General features: G+C 47.4%; 3 protein-coding genes across 3 annotated transcripts in view; 2 read left to right on the top strand and 1 right to left on the bottom strand.

Annotated features, from left to right (window-relative positions):
* Positions 1–17,091, bottom strand: part of LOC310676834 (tigger transposable element-derived protein 1-like) — a gene marked incomplete at its 3' end in the record, with an annotated part of 1,439,559 nt that overhangs the window by 507,020 nt on the left and 915,448 nt on the right. The gene's annotated exons all lie outside the window — the stretch shown is intronic.
* The window catches only part of LOC310675494 (uncharacterized protein), a 30,670-nt gene that overhangs the window by 13,387 nt on the left and 192 nt on the right, over positions 1–17,091 (top strand). The window contains exon 6 of the mRNA XM_083436169.1: positions 14,112–16,787. Coding sequence (XP_083292295.1) covers positions 14,112–16,714 — 2,603 coding nt within the window. The 3' untranslated portion in view covers positions 16,715–16,787. The remainder of the gene's footprint in view (positions 1–14,111; positions 16,788–17,091) is intronic.
* LOC310675788 (zinc finger and SCAN domain-containing protein 31-like) lies at positions 4,484–7,498 on the top strand. The gene is made up of 4 exons (XM_083436889.1): positions 4,484–5,011; positions 6,184–6,676; positions 6,844–6,937; positions 7,210–7,498. The coding sequence occupies exons 2-4, from the start codon at positions 6,275–6,277 to the stop codon at positions 7,368–7,370; spliced, it is 657 nt and encodes a 218-aa protein (XP_083293015.1). The 5' UTR covers positions 4,484–5,011; positions 6,184–6,274; the 3' UTR covers positions 7,371–7,498.

Raw genomic sequence — 17,091 nt, 5'->3', positions numbered from 1 at the left:
GAAAGGGTTTTCTGTCTGCAGAGGCGCTTCGCAAGACGAATTTCCCTATGCGCTTGCTTCGCAAGACGAAAAATGACGAAAATTTTCGGGGGTTTTTTTTGCTCCAAAACCCCTTATTTTGAATCGCTAAGCTGCTAAAAGCATTTTAGCAGCAAAACCGCTAATCCCCCCCCCTTAAAAAGCTGTTTTTAGCCCTTTTTTAGCCAATAGCACTAATAGCGCTACTCCGTCAATGGGCTTGCTTCGCAAGACGAAAAAACCGCAAGACGAAAAGACCCGCTCAACGGATTCTTTTCGTCTTGCGAGGCACCACTGTACATAAATCTCCTTCCTTTGCACATGTCAATATCCTCATTTATTATTTTTAAAATTTATTCACCCTTCATCTGAAGATTTTACAACATACAGGATGAAAGCACAGCTTTCTCAAAAACAAGTCAAGCCAGAGAAATCTCTCCTTTTCTTTTTTTGGATGGAGTTACAAACTTTGTTGATCAGGGGACTGCTGTGGAAATTGTGCATCTTGATTACAGTGAGGCTTTTGACAAAGTCCTCTGTGAGATTTATGTGAGGAAGCTGGTAGAATGTGGGCTGAATGAGATACAGTGGTACCTCGCAAGACGAAAGAGTTTTTTGTTTTCTGAGTTGCTTCGCAAGACGAATTTCCCTATGGGCTTGTTTCGCAAGACGAAAACGTCTTGCGCCTTTTTCTTAAAACCGTCAATGCATTCCTATGGGAAACCGTGCTTCGCAAGACGAAAAATTCACAAGACGAAAAAAAACTCGGAGAACGAATTAATTTTGTCTTGCGAGGCACCACTGTATATGTCTTAGGACATCAAAATGGGAAAGTGGATTTTAAACTGACTGAAGAGGTTTTATGCCCTTGGGAATTTGGTCTCTTAAATCTACCCCTTCGCCTTCCGTTTCTGTGCTCTGCTCTGGTTCGCCAGAAGCGGCTTGGTCATGCTGACCACATGATCCGGAAGCTGTACGCCGGCTCCCTCGGCCAACAAAGCAAGATGAGTGCCGCAACCCCAGAGTCGGCCATGACTGGACCTAATGGTCAGGGGTCCCTTTACCTTTACCTATGCATTATGGAAGGGATGTCCAACTTCCAAGATTTCATTCTAGGAATTTGCAAAACAACATCAAACCTTGCGTTACATGAAATACATTCGACAAACACAAGACGTAACCGGCTGTGGATTCACATAAACAATACTCTTCTATATATTCTTATCACAATATCAAATGTTTATCTTGCACATAAACAACACATAAAGTGCAATAAATCAGTTCATTCATAAAGACCAAATGTCTGCTAGTTTCTGTTCCACATATGTTCATAAAGTCCAAATTGGAGCCTGCTACAGTTCCACAGTGTAGTAGTGTTGCACATGCCTCCATTGTAGGAACCGCATTCCTGACCCAGAATTTCACAGGACGTCCCTACGATGATTTCCCTTTCAAACAGGATACGTGAACCTAGGCCAGCAGGGTCCTCCTCTCCGGCAGCCCCAGAATGGCCTCCACTGTCCGGTGCTTGGACACCTGAAGGGCATGGAGGCCTCTCAGGGCAGCTGCCTGGCAGCTCTGTATCACCTGGAGCAAGAAATCTTGCTCTGGCTCCAGCAAAAGTCAGGCTGTCATTTTCCCGCAACTGAGAGTCCTGGCAGCGGGGAGCAGGTCTTTGGGATCTTCTCCCACATAGCTGTCAACTTTTCCCTCTTCATGCGAGGAATCCTATTCGGAATAAGGGAATTTCCCTTCAAAAAGGGGGAAACGTTGACAGCTATGCTCTCCCTACTCTTGTTTCGTCCAATACTCACCATTGCTGGATGACGAAAGCCTGTGGCACATCTTCAAGAAGAAAAAATAAATAAATAAGTAATAAATGAAATAAGAAGCAAAATAAGAAACTGAGAAAATAAGAACCCACTGATTGCCTCGCCTTGTCCTCCGTCAACTGCCACCAACTGCTCTCTCCTCCACTCGCCTCACTGCTAACCCAAAATGGCCGCCTGCAAGTCTGTGGCCTTTACCGGTCCTTGTCACCATGGCAACCCTCCCTCACCTGGACCTGGGCCCACCTGGCTCCACCTATTGGGAGATGATCTATAATAAAATGAAAAAAATGTTTTAAGATAACCTTTGTTAAAAGATCAGAAGTGTTTTTATTAGGTATTTTAGGGCAGGATTTACCAAAAGATAAGGAAAATCTCTTCATGTATGTGACAACAGCGGCCAGAATTTTACTAGCTCAAAGATGAAAAGGCGATGAAAAACCAGCGAAAGAACACTGGCAAGAAAAGTTGATGGAATACGCTGAAATGGCGAAGCTAACTGAGAGACTTAAAGATAAGGACAATAATGACTTTTAAAAAGATTGGGAACCTTTTAAGATGTATATACAGAAACAATGCATAGAAATGAACTCACTGGCAGGATTTGAGTGATACACTTACAACGGACAAATACAAACAGAAAATGCAATTATGAGGTAAAAATGAGAAGAAGAGACAAATGTTATAATCTTCATTTTAATATATAAGGAATACAAATTTATAAGCAAAAGAAGCAGAGGTGTTATAAACCAGTAAGGGAAGTTGGGGGAAGACACGGAGGGGGGTGTTAATTGAAACTGTAAAATGTAATTTGAATGTTTGATTATGTTAAAATTTCTTTAAGTTATTTTTTAAAAAAGAAAAGAAAGCAAAGCAATGGCTCCTCTTACTTAGAGGCCCCACAGACCTCATGGGACACCAGAGCAGATTCCCTTGTTGCTTTTTTGAGTTGACCAGCAATGGGGGTTGCATTTCCTTATTTCCAGGAGGGCTGTTGCTGAAGCACATGACATGCTCTTCACACTTAGTTATCTATTAGGAACACAGGCACAAATTATTGTTTGTGTGTTTGTATTTGCAAACTACCCCAGTCTCTGAGGGGGGAGATTCCAGGGGTCCCAGGCGCTTCCCCATCTTTGGTTTCCTTGGAACGAAAGTCAGCGGAGACTGGGGCGTCTTTATGACATCTAGTTTTATTTACTCGCATACACAACCGGAGTGTAGGACGGAGGGGCTCACAGCATCAACACCCGGACAGATCTTGCTTCTCTATTAGTCGCAGCTTTGGCTCCAGCACAGAGCAAGCTGGTTTCGGGGTTTCCCACAACTCTCTCTGGTTCTTGCTTTCCTACCTAGCAGGTGAGATGGGAGGGGGGAGGACAGCCCCCCCCCCCAATTAGCTGCAGCTCTTGCAACCCAGCTCCTTCGTTGGGGATGCTGAGGAGGACGCTCTATGGCCAGGAAAGGCCCTTGTCTTGCCAAGAAACTTGGAATCGTGCATCCATAATGTTATGGAAAGGGTGAATGTCTTCTAGAATTCTCTGGTGTCACCAGAAGAGGAAGCCATTCTTTTCAGTTAGGTCTGTTCTCAACTGCAGAGGATGAGTAGCCTTGGGAGCCTCTTGGGGAGGTGGAAGTGTTGAAAGGACTGAATCCATGGGGAAAAGCTACTTGCTCTGAGATGGGGGAACCTTCGGGCAAAGGCCAGCAGAGAAGGGATGCTGTTGGCTGCTAGTTTCTGTTCCTCCCCACTTTCCCAAAGGGCGTAACATCGGAGGTCCTGCGGGAGGAAAGAGCGTCTCAGAGTCAGGGGCCAGTCTGGGCCAAAGCGGCCCCCACTACCCCCACCACGGAGTCCCTGGCACTCCTGAACCATGAGGGTTGCCAGCTTTGGTTTTGGACCCAATTGGGGGCCAAACTGTCAGTATTTCATTCTCCCATTGCTAGTGTAACAGGATATCCGTGTTTACAGCTTCTGTACTGTCTGTGTAAGAATGGAAGTCAGTCTGTAAATCGCTTCCATCCTTTGTTCTCTTTTACTCTGACTGAGGAGGAGACGGCTGTGGAAGACAGCTCACGCCATGTTTCTTTGTTATTTTACACTGTAAATAAAGCTTGATTTCACATTCCAACACATTTTGCAGCACATCTGCAAAGAGAAGGACATGGGGACAGGTGAGTCCGTCCCTGAGCACCTGGCAAGGCTATTCCAAGAGTTTTATCCTGGATTCCAAGTCCTACTGCAGGGGAGGAGGGACACCCCAGGCCTTGGGGGCTAATCCTGGCCTCCTTCTACTGGAATGTGGTTCCCCACGCTAACGAAACACTATAAGCAACGTTACGCTATTAGCAACCCTGGAGATTCCACCTGCCTCCTTTGAAAGGAGAACACTCACCTGATCAATTTAATTAATAATAATAATTAGGGAAATGGCATACTTTTGTATATTAACATAAAAAGCATGTATGATAAAGTATTACTCATTTATGATGAGAATAGGATTTATTTATTTTGAACTTCACTGGGTTCCTCCTTGGCAGCCAGTGCGATTGTTTCAGCAGGGCTAGAACTCAGGACCCGCTGCCTTGAGGGACATCTAAGAGCAGTTGGGCAGGGGAAAGGTCTCCCTTGGGAGGCGGTGGACTCTCCTTCCTTGGAGGTTTCAAAGCAGAGATCGGACGGCCATCTGGCATGGATGCTTTAGCTGAGATTCCTGCATTGCTGGGGGTTGGACTAGATGACCCTGGGATCCCCTCCTATCTCTCCACTCCGGAATTCCAGGAGGAGCTTCCTTGCCTCCTGCAAAGCCCTTTTCCCTGCAAGCTCTTCCTCTGGTTTCTGGCCAAGGGAGGGAGATGCTCAGAGTCCAGCCAAGAGCCTCACCCCCAAAAGGATATCTGGGCATGGGCCTAGCCAGGGGGGCAGCTGCCCCCTAAATCCATAAAAAATAATAAGAATCTGAGGTTCTGCCAAGCGAGAGAGGGCTGAGCTGGAGGGACTCGGCTTGGCAAGGGTTAAAGGGAAGTGAGCTGCCTTCCTAGAGAGGCCAGGAAGCAAGAGGGGGGCCAGGTCCTCCAGAGCCAAGGCCCCTCCCTCCCCAGTCCTTTCCTTGCTTTGGGGTCTCTCCTGCAAGGGCTGCCTCGCTGTCCCCTCCTGGGATCTGGTGAGTCTCCTCTCTCTCCCCCCAGAGGGGGCAGTGGGGAGAAGGTGGGGGGGGGTCCCAGGGCTGCAGCAGGGGAGGATGCCTGGGGGGCCTGATCAGGGATGGGCCAGGTCTGCCACGCTCTCCTTTCTGGAGATCAGAGGATCCCAAACTCATCTGGCCTTCCGCCCCCGCCCCCTTTCTGAAAAAATCTCCCTTCTTTAAACAAAGGAGTCCCTGGGACTTTAACTCTGTGTGACATCGCTCAGCCTCATTGCACAACAGAGGAAAAATGTGGAAATGGTTTTCCAAAGCTGGACTAGGAGGTGGACTAGCCCCCCCCCAAGAAAACCCACATGGAGGAAGGAAGGAAGTTTAGATGGGAGAGAAAGGCCAGGAATAAAGAGAGGGATCCCAGCCCATAGTCTGGCTGCTGCATTGCAGACCAGTTTCCCAGTCGTCTCCAAGGGCAGCTCCCCAGGGAGGCCACTGCAGCAATCCCCTCGCACCCAGAGCATGGCATCCCAGGACCACATCCTCTCTGTCCCAAAGGGAATGTTGCTGGCAAAGCAGCCGGAAATGGGCACTGCTACTCACCGAGCCTCCAGGGACCTTGGCATCAATGGCTATGTGGGTGTGTTAAGTTATCTAGCGAAATAATTATAATAAATTACCCGCCTAAATTTCAAGGGAGATGTCTTTGGCCCTGCCCACTTGGCCCTCAGGGGATTGATCAGATACATACCTGGCCCTCAGAGCAAATAAAAAGGGACCCCACCCCAGGAGTCTGTCTGGAGAGCGGCAGAGAGTCCAAGTGCAAGAAAAGGAGACAGAAGCAGGGGAGTGGGGGTGGGGGAGGAACTCCTGAGGACCCCCGGGTAAGGACCCAATAGACCCACAAATGACTCCCTTGTCAGTCGGTTCTGACTTCATGCATTGACTGGAAGGGCAGCAGAAACCAGGTTGATTAATCTCCCAGAAATCCCTGCAGTTGCCTCCACATTTTGCATTGCTAGAAGGCTAGAGACTTATTTCTTCTCCTCTTCCTTCTCTTTCTTTTCAAAAAGATAGCTCATGGTCTGGGATGCAGGGCAGTCCAGCCCTGGTTCCCAGCAAGACTCATCCATGCTTGCTCAGGGAAATATTTATTTCCCTGTCCCAACAATTTTGTAACAAAACAATGTATTTTGTAGGATTTGCTAGAGCTTCTCATTTAGAAGGGCAGAACTTGGCAGAAGACCAAAGGGTTCCTTCCGATCTCTCAAAGGCCTCCTGAGAGCACAGATGGATGAGCAAGATTCAGCTGGCCCCGAAGCAGGAAGAGGCCATGCCAGCCAAACTGGGAGCAGTGGGGGATTCTGGGAAAAGCCAGTGCAGAAGATCCTGGGTGAGGAGGACACCCTCTGCTCAGAGGTGCAGAGCCAGCAGTTGAGGCAGTTCTGCTGCCAGGAGGCCAAAGGACCCCGAGAGTTTGGCAGCCGACTCTACCACTTTTGCCACCAGTGGCTGAAGCCAGAAAGGCACACGAAAGCTGAGATGCTGGACCTGGTGATCTTGGAGCAATTCCTGGCTGTCCTTCCCCCGGAGATGGAGAGCTGGGTGAGGGAATGCGGAGCGGAGACCAGTTCCCAGGCGGTGGCCCTGGCCGAAGGTTTCCTCCTGAGTCAGGCAGAGGAGAGAAAGCAGGTGAGAGAGACTTTCCTCTGGATACTCCCAAGGGGCTCCAAACAGGACAGAGAACATCCCATAATGGTCTGCTGATGGCCCATCCGTTTTCTGGGAAAGCATCCATGGAATGAGATCTCGCAGTCTTTCTCACCATTCTCTGTTTTGAATCCTTGTTTCTTTTTCAGGGAAAGGATCTCTTTGCAGAAATGGACCTGGATTCCTGTGAGGCAGAGAGGCCTCCGTTGGACACCAGAGAGAGGCCACTGGGTAAGGAGGAAGGTGGTTTTTCTCCGTTTGGTCTCATTGTGTTGGTTTTCCAACTCATCTGTGAGTTGTTTTCATCTTGCTTTGGGGGGAGACAGTTGGGAACAAGGGTCCAGAGGAAGGGAGATGTATTTCTGCACAACTAACATATGAAATGGGCACAAACGTCCAAATGCTCTCAGCAGGTAAGGCTTTCTCAAAGGCCCATCTGTAGTAAGAGATGCCCTGTTTCACCTGTGAGAGAAGCAGGCACACCAGGCGTCCTGATCACCTTTTTTCTCTTGCAGGTGACAGAATGATGCCAGCAAGACCTCCTGATCCGTCTTTTCATGGGGACAGAAGGGAAGCAGCGGCTGTGGAACCAGATCAGGTCAGGGGAAGCTGCCTTGTGGGGACAGAGGCCGAGGGATGGAGCAATGTCATGGACTGGTTGGGCCCAGAGGAATAGTGGGAGGATGCAGCTGGGGAACCAGGAAGGGAAGATGGCTCAGAGCCCAAGAAGTAGAGGTAGAAGAAGGATGGGTGGTCAGAGGGGGAAGAGGGAGAAGCCTGGGAAGAGGAGGTGTCAGAAGCTGAAGGGCTTAGTGAGCTGGGAGACTCTGTGGCAGAATGCAGTGCAGAATCAGAGGCAGAAGAGGAAGGAAGCGAGTGGGAGGAGGGAGGTCGAGAGGCTGCGAAGGAAGAGCCACCGGTGGCTCCCTCTCCTTTTGCCAGAAGCCACCCTCCCTGCTTGTCTCTCAGAGCCAGGAGACCCCGTGCATTGCAGGAATCTCTGCTAGATCACTGAAGACAGATGGCCATTCAAAATAGGCTTATTTATGTCTAGATTGATCACTGAATGCTAAAATCGGTTTCTAAGCAGTGGACAAATGAGAACAAATAGTGGCCTGGATTCACCTAACCAGCCCCATTGGCTGCAAAAAGGAGCCTGCCCCCTATTCCTCCCCCTCTCCATATCCCCATGAACCCCTGGATTTTGGCTCTAGGGCATTGGGAGGGAACTCCCCAGAACAGCTCACGAGGAGAGGAGAAAGTGGACCCTTCCATCAGGCAAACTGGAATGCCTGCGTAGGCAGAATGACTTGGAAAACACAAGGTGGAGTACCACCTATTTGCACAAAGACGAATACCCATAATTAAAACTTAGAATAAAATAAGCATCCAGAATTAAAATGTGCAGCAAAGCAATCCTGTTGAAACAACTCCCCTGCATGAGTGCCTGAGGGCCCCGCTCCTGCCACTCACTACCTGGCCCAGGGTGGGGCCTGAAGCCTCATAAGGACTGCTTGCTGCCCAGGAGGACTCCCCTGCATGAGTGCCTGAGGGCCCCGCTCCTGCCACTCACCACCTGGCCCAGGGTGGGGCCTGACAGGCCTCATAGGGACGGTTGCTGCTGCTGCTGCTGCTCCTGCTGGCCAGGAGGACTCGGAGCGGCGCAATATTCTTTTCAAAATGTTTTTAATTTTTTCTTTTTCCCTTTTGATTACTTTTTTTGTGGGGGGGTAGGGTGGATGTTTGGTTGGGCTCGGGAATTTGTTTGATTTTGATTGTAATTTTTACAGTTTTTTGTTTGTATTGTTTTATTGTGGGTTCTTTTCTTTAAGGGCTTTATTTTGTTCTTAAGGGGGGGGGGGTAAGGGCTGCCGGGGAGTGGGCCCCAGCCCACAAAATAGCTGGGGCATGTTCCATGGGGGGGATGCACTGGGACAACCGATCTCAGTGATCACGGGTAGGAGGAGGAGTTACGCTAAGACCAGACCATGTCATTACAGAGGAGACAGGTTTAGTAGTCGCTGGAGGACTATCCCTGCCTCCAGGTCTGGTCCTGACTGGACGGATACTAGAATCAGCAAGCGATACCCACATGAACAGTGCTGCTGTTCAATGCCAGGTCAATGATTCATAAAACCACTGCCATCCATGACTTGATCACGGATGAAGGACTTGACCTGGCATGTGTAACAGAGACTTAGTTGGATGAAGCAGATGGGCCTGTCCTTGCCATTGCTTGCCCACCAGGTTTCTCTTACACAGCAACCCAGGCCTTGTGCATAGCTGCGAACTGTCCCTTATTTGAAGGGACAGTCCCTTATTCCAGCGCCACGTCCCACTGCTGTCCCTTATTGATAGATGTCGCTTAAATGTCCCTTAAATGATGTCCCTTAAATTTCAAAGGAAGCAGCTCCTTTCCCTCCCTCCCTTCCGGCCAGGGAGGAGGGAGGCTCCAACTCTGTTGCTTGGCTGTGTTGCTCACCCAATAAGAAGTCTAAGAATGACTGGGGGGTGGAACTTGCATGCCTTGTGTGTGGCTAGTTAATGCAAGCTGAGGGTGTTTTTGAATGCTGGACGCCATTTTGTTGCACGTGCTGCTGCAAACTTTACAGTGCAAAGCCAGGCTGCGGAGCCATCTTAAGTTGAGGCTGCATAGGCCTTGTGGTGCATGTGATTCAGATTCGATTCAGTTGAACCTCTGGTTACAAAGTTGGTTGGACAGTGTTCTTGAAGCTACCCAGCATGAGTTTGACCATCAATGCCGAGCCTACCAAGTGGCGGTAGCAACGGCGAAGAAGACTTTCTTGGCCGCCTCTATTGCATCTGCAGAAAACAGCAGCAGGAGACTTTTTCAGGTGGTTCACCATATAGCAGAACCACCTGCTACATTGGGGCCCAGTATGGGCCACATGATCTCCTGCAATGATTTTGCAAAGTTTTTTGCAGATAAAGTCGCTCAGATTCAGGAAGAGGTAGACTCCACCGTGGGAGCAGGGCCGGGGCAGGAGAGTGCTAGAGCCCTGTCTAGTCAAGTTGCGTGGGATCAATTCCAATCTGTTACCTCCGAGGATGTGGACAGGCTGCTTGGACGAGTGAGACCAACCACCTGTCTCCTTGATCCTTGCCCATCCTGGCTTATAAAAGCTAGCCGGGAAGGGCTGGGCGATGGGCTTTGTGAGGTCGTGAATGCTTCTCTCTGTGAGGGAGCCTTCCCAGACCCGCTGAAAGAGGCAGTTATCAAACCGCTTATTAAAAAACCAGCTTTAGATGCTGCCAATATGGCTAACTATCGCCCAGTCTCAAATCTTCCATTCATGGGCAAGGTGATTGAGCGAGTGGTTGCTGAACAACTCCAGGCACGCCTGGAAGAAGCGGACCATTTGGATCCCTTCCAGTCAGGATTCAGGCCTCATCATGGGGACTGAAGCTGCCTTGGTCGCACTGGTCGATGATCTCTGGCGGGCTAGGGACAAAGGTGAGAGCTGCTTCCTAGTTCTGCTGGCTCTCTCAGCAGCGTTTGATACCGTCGACCATAACATCCTTCTGGGCCGTCTTGAGGGGCTGGGAGCTGGGGGCACTGTCATACAGTGGTTCCGCTCCTTCCTCCTGGGCCGTGTTCATAAAGTGGTGGTGGGGGATGAGAGTTCAGACCCCTGGGCTCTCACTTGTGTGGTGCCTCAGGGTTCCGTCCTCTCCCCCATGCTTTTCAACATCTACATGCAGCCGCTGGGAGAGATCATCAGGGGCTTTGGGCTGGGTGCTCATCAGTATGCAGATGATACCCAGCTATACCTCTCTTTCAAATTGGACCCAGTGAAGGCTGTGAAAGTCCTGTTTGAAAGTCCTGTTGGAGGATGGATGGCGGCTAACAGATTGAGGCTAAATCCTGACAAGACAGAAGTACTGTTTTGGGGGGACAGGAGGTGGGCAGGTGTGGGGGGACTCCCTGGTCCTGAATGGGGTAATTGTGCCCCTGAATGACCAGGTGTGCAGCCTGGGAGTCATTCTGGACTCACAGCTGTCCATGGAGGCACAGGTCAATTGTGTGTCCAGGGCAGCTGTTTATCAGCTCCATCTGGTACACAGGCTGAGACCCTACCTGCCCTCAGACTGTCTCACCAGAGTGGTGCATGCCCTAGTTATCTCTCGCTTGGACTACTGCAATGCGCTCTATGTGGGGCTACCTTTGAAGGTGACCCGGAAACTACAACTAATCTAAAATGTGGCAGCTAGACTGGTGACTGGGAGCTGCCACCGAGACCATATAACACCGGTCTTGAAAGACCTACACTGGCTCCCAGTACGTTTCTGAGCACAATTCAAAGTGTTGGTGTTGACCTTTAAAGCCCTAAACGGCCTCGGTCCTGTATACCTGAAGGAGCGTCTCCACCTCCATCATTCTGCCCAGACACTGAGGTCCAGCGCCAAGGGCCTTCTGGCGGTTCCCTTGCTGCGAGAAGCCAAGTTACAGGGAACCAGGCAGAGGGCCTTCTCGGTGGTGGTGCCCGCCTTGTGGAACGCCCTCCCACCAGATGTCAAAGAGAAAAATAACTACCAAACTTTTAGAAGACATCTAAAGGCATCCCTGTTTAGGGAAGCTTTTAATGTTTAATATTGTATTTTAGTGTTTTGTTGGAAGCCGCCCAAAGTGGCTAGGGAAACCCAAGCAGATGGGCGGGGTATAAATAATAAATTATTATTATTATTATTATTATTATTATTATTATTATTATTAACAGGAAGGAAATAACAGAGCATTGTGTAGCAGATCATATTTCTACTGTCTCAGAGGAGGACATTTACCTTTTTCTTTTAGGGTCCTGTGTGCTTTGAAGATGTTGCTGTTCGTTTCACGGACGAGGAGTGGGCGTTGCTGGATCCTGAGCAGAGAGCTCTGCATAAGGACATCATGGAGGAGAATCGTGGGATCGTGGCCTCTCTTGGTAAGGCTCCCTGTGGGATCGTCATATCAGCCTGGAAATTCAAAAAATACCTCAATGTGACCAACCTCATATATTTTTACAGAGCTCAACAGCACCCCCTATAACACCTAGGAAATTAACACCTCCACAATAAAGAGTGAATTACAGTTTTTTCTTTGAACAGCCTTCCTCAAATTATTCCTTTTTCTACCAGGATTGGGCTGGTCTGAACTTCCCAGGCCATCTTCAATGTCAGCTTCAGAATTGTTAGGAAAGCTAAGTAGCTTCAGGTTTTTTTTTTGCTCCTTTTAGTCTTGGGTTGACCAAAGAGCCGACTGGCAGCGAAGCTCAGGTGCTGCCAGCCAGAGAAGAAGCAGGCCTGGGGAGAGGAGAGCTAGCAGCGGAAGGCAGAGAGGAGGGAGAGAGCAACTGTCATCTGAGCTCTGAACAAAGGGGAGAAGAAAAAGAGAGACAGAGTGGCAGACAGCTGTGTGAGATCTACAGGAGTGAGTCAGACGCTGGAATGCAGGAAGTATTCTCTGTCAAATTTAAAGATACTGGAAGAGAAGGTGGGGGCTTCCGTGCTGGGGAAGGGGGAGGAGCTCAGTCCGGGGAACTCCATCTTGTGGGGAGGACGATGAGTAGAGGAGCTCCGTCCAAGTTTGTTGTTTTAGCAATACATCTGAAATTATTAACAGAGTCGTCTCACGTTTGTGGGAGAGACCAAGCCATAACAAGGACTGACATTGGAGATGGAGGGGATGCCATGACTGGGCCAAACAAAATCCATCCCAGAGAAGAGCTAGGCTTATGGAATCTCAGATAGTAGTAGCAGTGATGAGGATGAGGATGATACAGTGGTACCTCGGTTTACAAACTTAAGCTTTTCCAGAACAGGTACCACTATAGTAATAATAATAATTTTTATTTCTACCCTGCCCATAATAATAATAATAATAATAATCTGATTCCATATAAAAAGAACATTAACTTTAAAATGAACAACTTATACTAGCAGCCAAAATTATGGAAACCTTTTGCGAAAAGTGTATTTCTGAGGTTTGATGGCTCATAACACCACTTTTGTGTGGAGTAATACCATAAAATTATATAGCAATGGAAATATAATTTAATGAAAAATGTAATGCAATGACTTTTATGAAGGAGTATTTTTTAGAACAGCAGTCATAAAGAAAAAACGTGAAACCTTTGGTAACCATTGGTAACCTTTAGCTTTCATTACGGCCTTACAATGCCTTCCCATGAAGTGAACCAAGTTTTTAGTTCTGCAGCTCTAATAACGTGAAACCAAGACTGAATTATTGCCTCTGTTGATTGGGCTTTATTGCTGGGTTACTTCTGACTTACAAGTTTCTTTCAAGTATTTCATTTATGTATTTGGGGGCATTTACATTCGCATTAATGACGCAAATTCTGCCCACACCTTTTGCTGCCATCCAACCCTAGATCATCACACTATCTGGGTGTTTCACGGTTGGTGTAATGCAAGTAGGATGTAAATCTTCTCTGATTCTTCTCCTCATGTATTTCCTGCCATCACTATCAAGCAAGGAGATTTGGGTCTCATCCCTCCAAATAACACCGCCCCATTGTTCCACTGTCCAGTTAACATGGGTTTAATCTTTTCAACCTTTGCTTGAGAGATAACAATGGCTTTTTCCTTAGAATTCTAACATTTTGACCAGTCCTTGTAATCAACTTCACATTGCATCTCGCCATGTCATCTTGTATACACCAAGATGATTTTCTTCTGTCAGGTAGGGACAGTCTCTCCATTCTTTGATCGTTATCTGCCTTTGTGCACCTTTTCCTGCCTTTACCAGTCTGATTTTGTAGTGCCTGAGTCTCCTTATACCTCTTCAAAAATATAGAAAGGCCAGCTTTGATTATGTTTCCCCCAATCTCTCTTCAAATTTCTTCATAATTGTAGCCTTGTTCACTTAGTAGTACTGTTTTACATCGCTTTCTGGGTGACCCATCAACTCTTTATGCCATTTCTATAATTTTATTATGTTTTACAACCTCACTAAATGAAAGAGCACACAAAAAAAAAAACTTGATAGCAATCACATAACACACTGACAAAAGTAAACCTGAGCAAGTTGTGCTTCCTTTTTCTGGTTATTTGACTACAACATTTGATAAAATACGAGTAATTGAACAAACTTGCATTTTTGATGGATTGCATTCTTGATTAAATTATCTTTCCATTGATATACAATTTTATGTTATTCCTATAAAAGAAGCGGTGTTATGAGCTATCAAACCTCTGAAATACACTTTTTTCCAAAAGTCTTCCACAATTTTGAGCACTACTGTATATTAAACAAACGAACATTCAACAACTCATCAGAATCTAATAATAAACATGTTGGTTAATGACAAACAACACAGGTAATGAACACCCCCCCAACTTCCTTCAGTTCTTCTCCATTTGTTCCTGAGGCTCTAATCCCTTTTTGTCTCTATTGCAGATTGTGATGAATCGGAAATCGAGAACAAAGGTGACCACGATAAAATCCCCAGAGAGGAGAAGCCACGTAAAAATTTGGAGTGTGGAGAAAGCTGCAGTCAGAGCTCCCATTCCACTTCCCATCAACAAAATCTCATTGGAAAGAAACTCTATCACTGCATGGAATGTGGAAAAAGCTTCAGTCACAGCTCCAATGTAATTTCCCATCAAAGAATTCATACAGGGGAGAAACCCTATCAGTGTGTGGAATGTGGAAAGAGCTTCAGGAAGAGCTCCCATCTAATTTCCCATCAAAGAATTCATACAGGGGAGAAACCCTATCAGTGTGTGGAATGTGGAAAGAGTTTCAGTCACAGCCAAGGTCTCACCTCCCATCAAAGAATTCATACAGGGGAGAAACCCTATCAGTGTGTGGAATGTGGAAAGAGCTTCAGTCACGGCCACTGTCTCACCTCCCATCAGAGAATTCATACAGGGGAGAAACCCTATCAGTGTGTGGAATGTGGAAAGAGCTTCAGGAAGAAGTCCCATCTCACTTCCCATCAAATAATTCATACAGGAGAAAAACCCTATCTGTGTGTGGAATGTGGAAAGAGCTTCAGGACGAAGAATAAACTCACTTCCCATCAAAGAATTCATACAGGAGAAAAACCCTATCAGTGTGTGGAATGTGGAAAAAGCTTCAGAATGAAGAACAAACTCACTTCCCATCAAAGAATTCATACAGGAGAAAAACCCTATCAGTGTGTGGAATGTGGAAAGAGGTTCAGGACACACTACGAACTCACTTCCCATCAAAGAATTCATACAGGGGAGAAACCCTATCAGTGTGTCGAATGTGGAAAGAGCTTCAGTCATAGCTCCTCTCTCACTTTCCATCAAAGAATTCATACAGGGGAGAAACCCTATCAGTGTGTGGAATGTGGAAAGAGCTTCAGTGACAGCCACAGTCTCACCTCCCATCAGAGAATTCATACAGGGGAGAAACCCTATCAGTGTGTGGAATGTGGAAAGACCTTCAGTCACAGTCAGAATCTCACTTCCCATCAAAGAATTCATACAGGAGAAAAACCCTATCAGTGTGTGGAATGTGGAAAGAGCTTCAGTGTTAGCTCCGCTTTCACTTCCCATCAAACAATTCATACAGGGGAGAAACCCTATCAGTGTGTGGAATGCGGAAAGAGCTTCAGTCACTGTCAGAATCTCACTTCCCATCAAAGAATTCATACAGGAGAAATTCCCTATCAGTGTGTGGAATGTGGAAAGAGCTTCAGGACGAAGAACAAACTCACTTCCCATCAAAGAATTCATACAGGAGAAAAATGCTATCAGTGTGTGGAATGTGGAAAGAGCTTCAGTCAGAGCTCCTCTCTCACTTTCCATCAAAGAATTCATACAGGGGAGAAACCCTTTCAGTGTGTGGAATGTGGAAAGAGCTTCAGTCACAGCTCCAATCTCACTTCCCATCAAAGAATTCATACAGGGGAGAAACCCTATCAGTGTGTGGAATGTGGAAAGAGCTTCAGTCACAGTCAGAATCTCACTTCCCATCAAAGAATTCATACAGGAGAAAAACCCTATCAGTGTGTGGAATGTGGAAAGAGCTTCAGTCACAGCCACCATCTCACTTCCCATCAAAGAATTCATACAGTGGGGAAACCCTATCAGTGTGTGGAATGTGGAAAGAGCTTCAGTCATAGCTCCTCTCTCACTTCCCATCAAAGAATCCATACAGGGGAGAAACCCTACCAGTGTTTTGAATGTGGAAGTAGCTTCAGTCATATCTCCTCTCTCACTTCCCATCAAAGAATCCATACAGGGGAGAAACCCTATCAGTGTGTCGAATGTGGAAAGAGCTTCAGTCATAGCTCCTCTCTCACTATCCATCAAAGAATTCATACAGGGGAGAAACCCTATCAGTGTGTGGAATGTGGAAAGAGCTTCAGTCAGAGCTCCTCTCTCACTTTCCATCAAATAATTCATACAGGGGAGAAACCATTTCAGTGTGTAGAATGTGGAAAGAGCTTCAGTCACAGCCACAGTCTCACCTCCCATCAGAGAATTCATACAGGGGAGAAACCCTATCAGTGTGTGGAATGTGGAAAGAGCTTCAGTGTTAGCTCCGCTTTCACTTCCCATCAAAGAATTCATACAGGAGAAAAACCCTATCAGTGTGTGGAATGTGGAAAGAACTTCAGGAAGAGCTCCGATCTCACTTCCCATCAAAGAGTTCATACAGGGGAGAAACCCTATCAGTGTGTGGAATGTGGAAAGAGCTTCAGTCAGAGCTCCTCTCTCACTTACCATCAAAGAATTCATACAGGAGAAAAACCCTATCAGTGTGTGGAATGTGGAAAGAGCTTCAGTGACAGCCACAGTCTCACCTCCCATCAGAGAATTCACACAGGGGAGAAACCCTATCAGTGTGTGGAATGTGGAAAGAGCTTCAGTCAGAGCTCCTCTCTCACTTCCCATCAAAGAATCCATACAGGGGAGAAACCCTATCAGTGTGTCAAATGTGGAAAGAGCTTCGGGACCAGCTCCAATCTCACTTCCCATCAAAGAATCCATACAGCGGCCGAAAAAACCATTATACAGCTTTAAGAACCAGGCAGACGCACCTTTTTAACCAGGCTTTTGGCTGATTAACATCTAATGCCCTTTTTAATAGGTAAAGGTACCCCTGCCCGTACCGGCCAGTCTTGCCAGACTCTAGGGTTGTGCGCTCATCTCACTCTATAGGCCGGGAGCGAGCGCTGTCCGCAGACACTTTCGGGTCCTGTGGCCAGCATGACAAGCTGCATCTGGCGAGCCAGCGCAGCACACGGAACGCCCTTTACCTTCCCGCTGGTAAGCGGTCCCTATTTATCTACTTGCACCCGGGGGTGCTTTCGAACTGCTAGGTTGGCAGGCGCTGGGACCAAAAGAAGGGAGCGCACCCTGCCGCGGGGATTTGAACCACCGACCATACGATCGGCAAG

This window comes from Podarcis tiliguerta (genome assembly GCF_965153285.1).
Source record: "Podarcis tiliguerta genome assembly, chromosome: 4".
Classification (NCBI taxonomy): Eukaryota; Metazoa; Chordata; class Lepidosauria; order Squamata; family Lacertidae; genus Podarcis; species Podarcis tiliguerta.
The sequence above is the reverse complement of the archived record's forward strand: the minus strand, read 5'-3'. Positions and strand labels throughout refer to the sequence as shown.

Coding starts and splice junctions, on each gene's coding strand:
- LOC310675788 (XM_083436889.1), top strand. CDS start 6,275: ATGGATGAGCAAGATTCAGCTGGCCCCGAAGCAGGAAGAGGCCATGCC. Junction 6,677..6,843: donor AGGCAGAGGAGAGAAAGCAG/GTGAGAGAGACT, acceptor TTTCTTTTTCAG/GGAAAGGATCTCTTTGCAGA. Junction 6,938..7,209: donor GCCACTGGGTAAGGAGGAAG/GTGGTTTTTCTC, acceptor TTTCTCTTGCAG/GTGACAGAATGATGCCAGCA.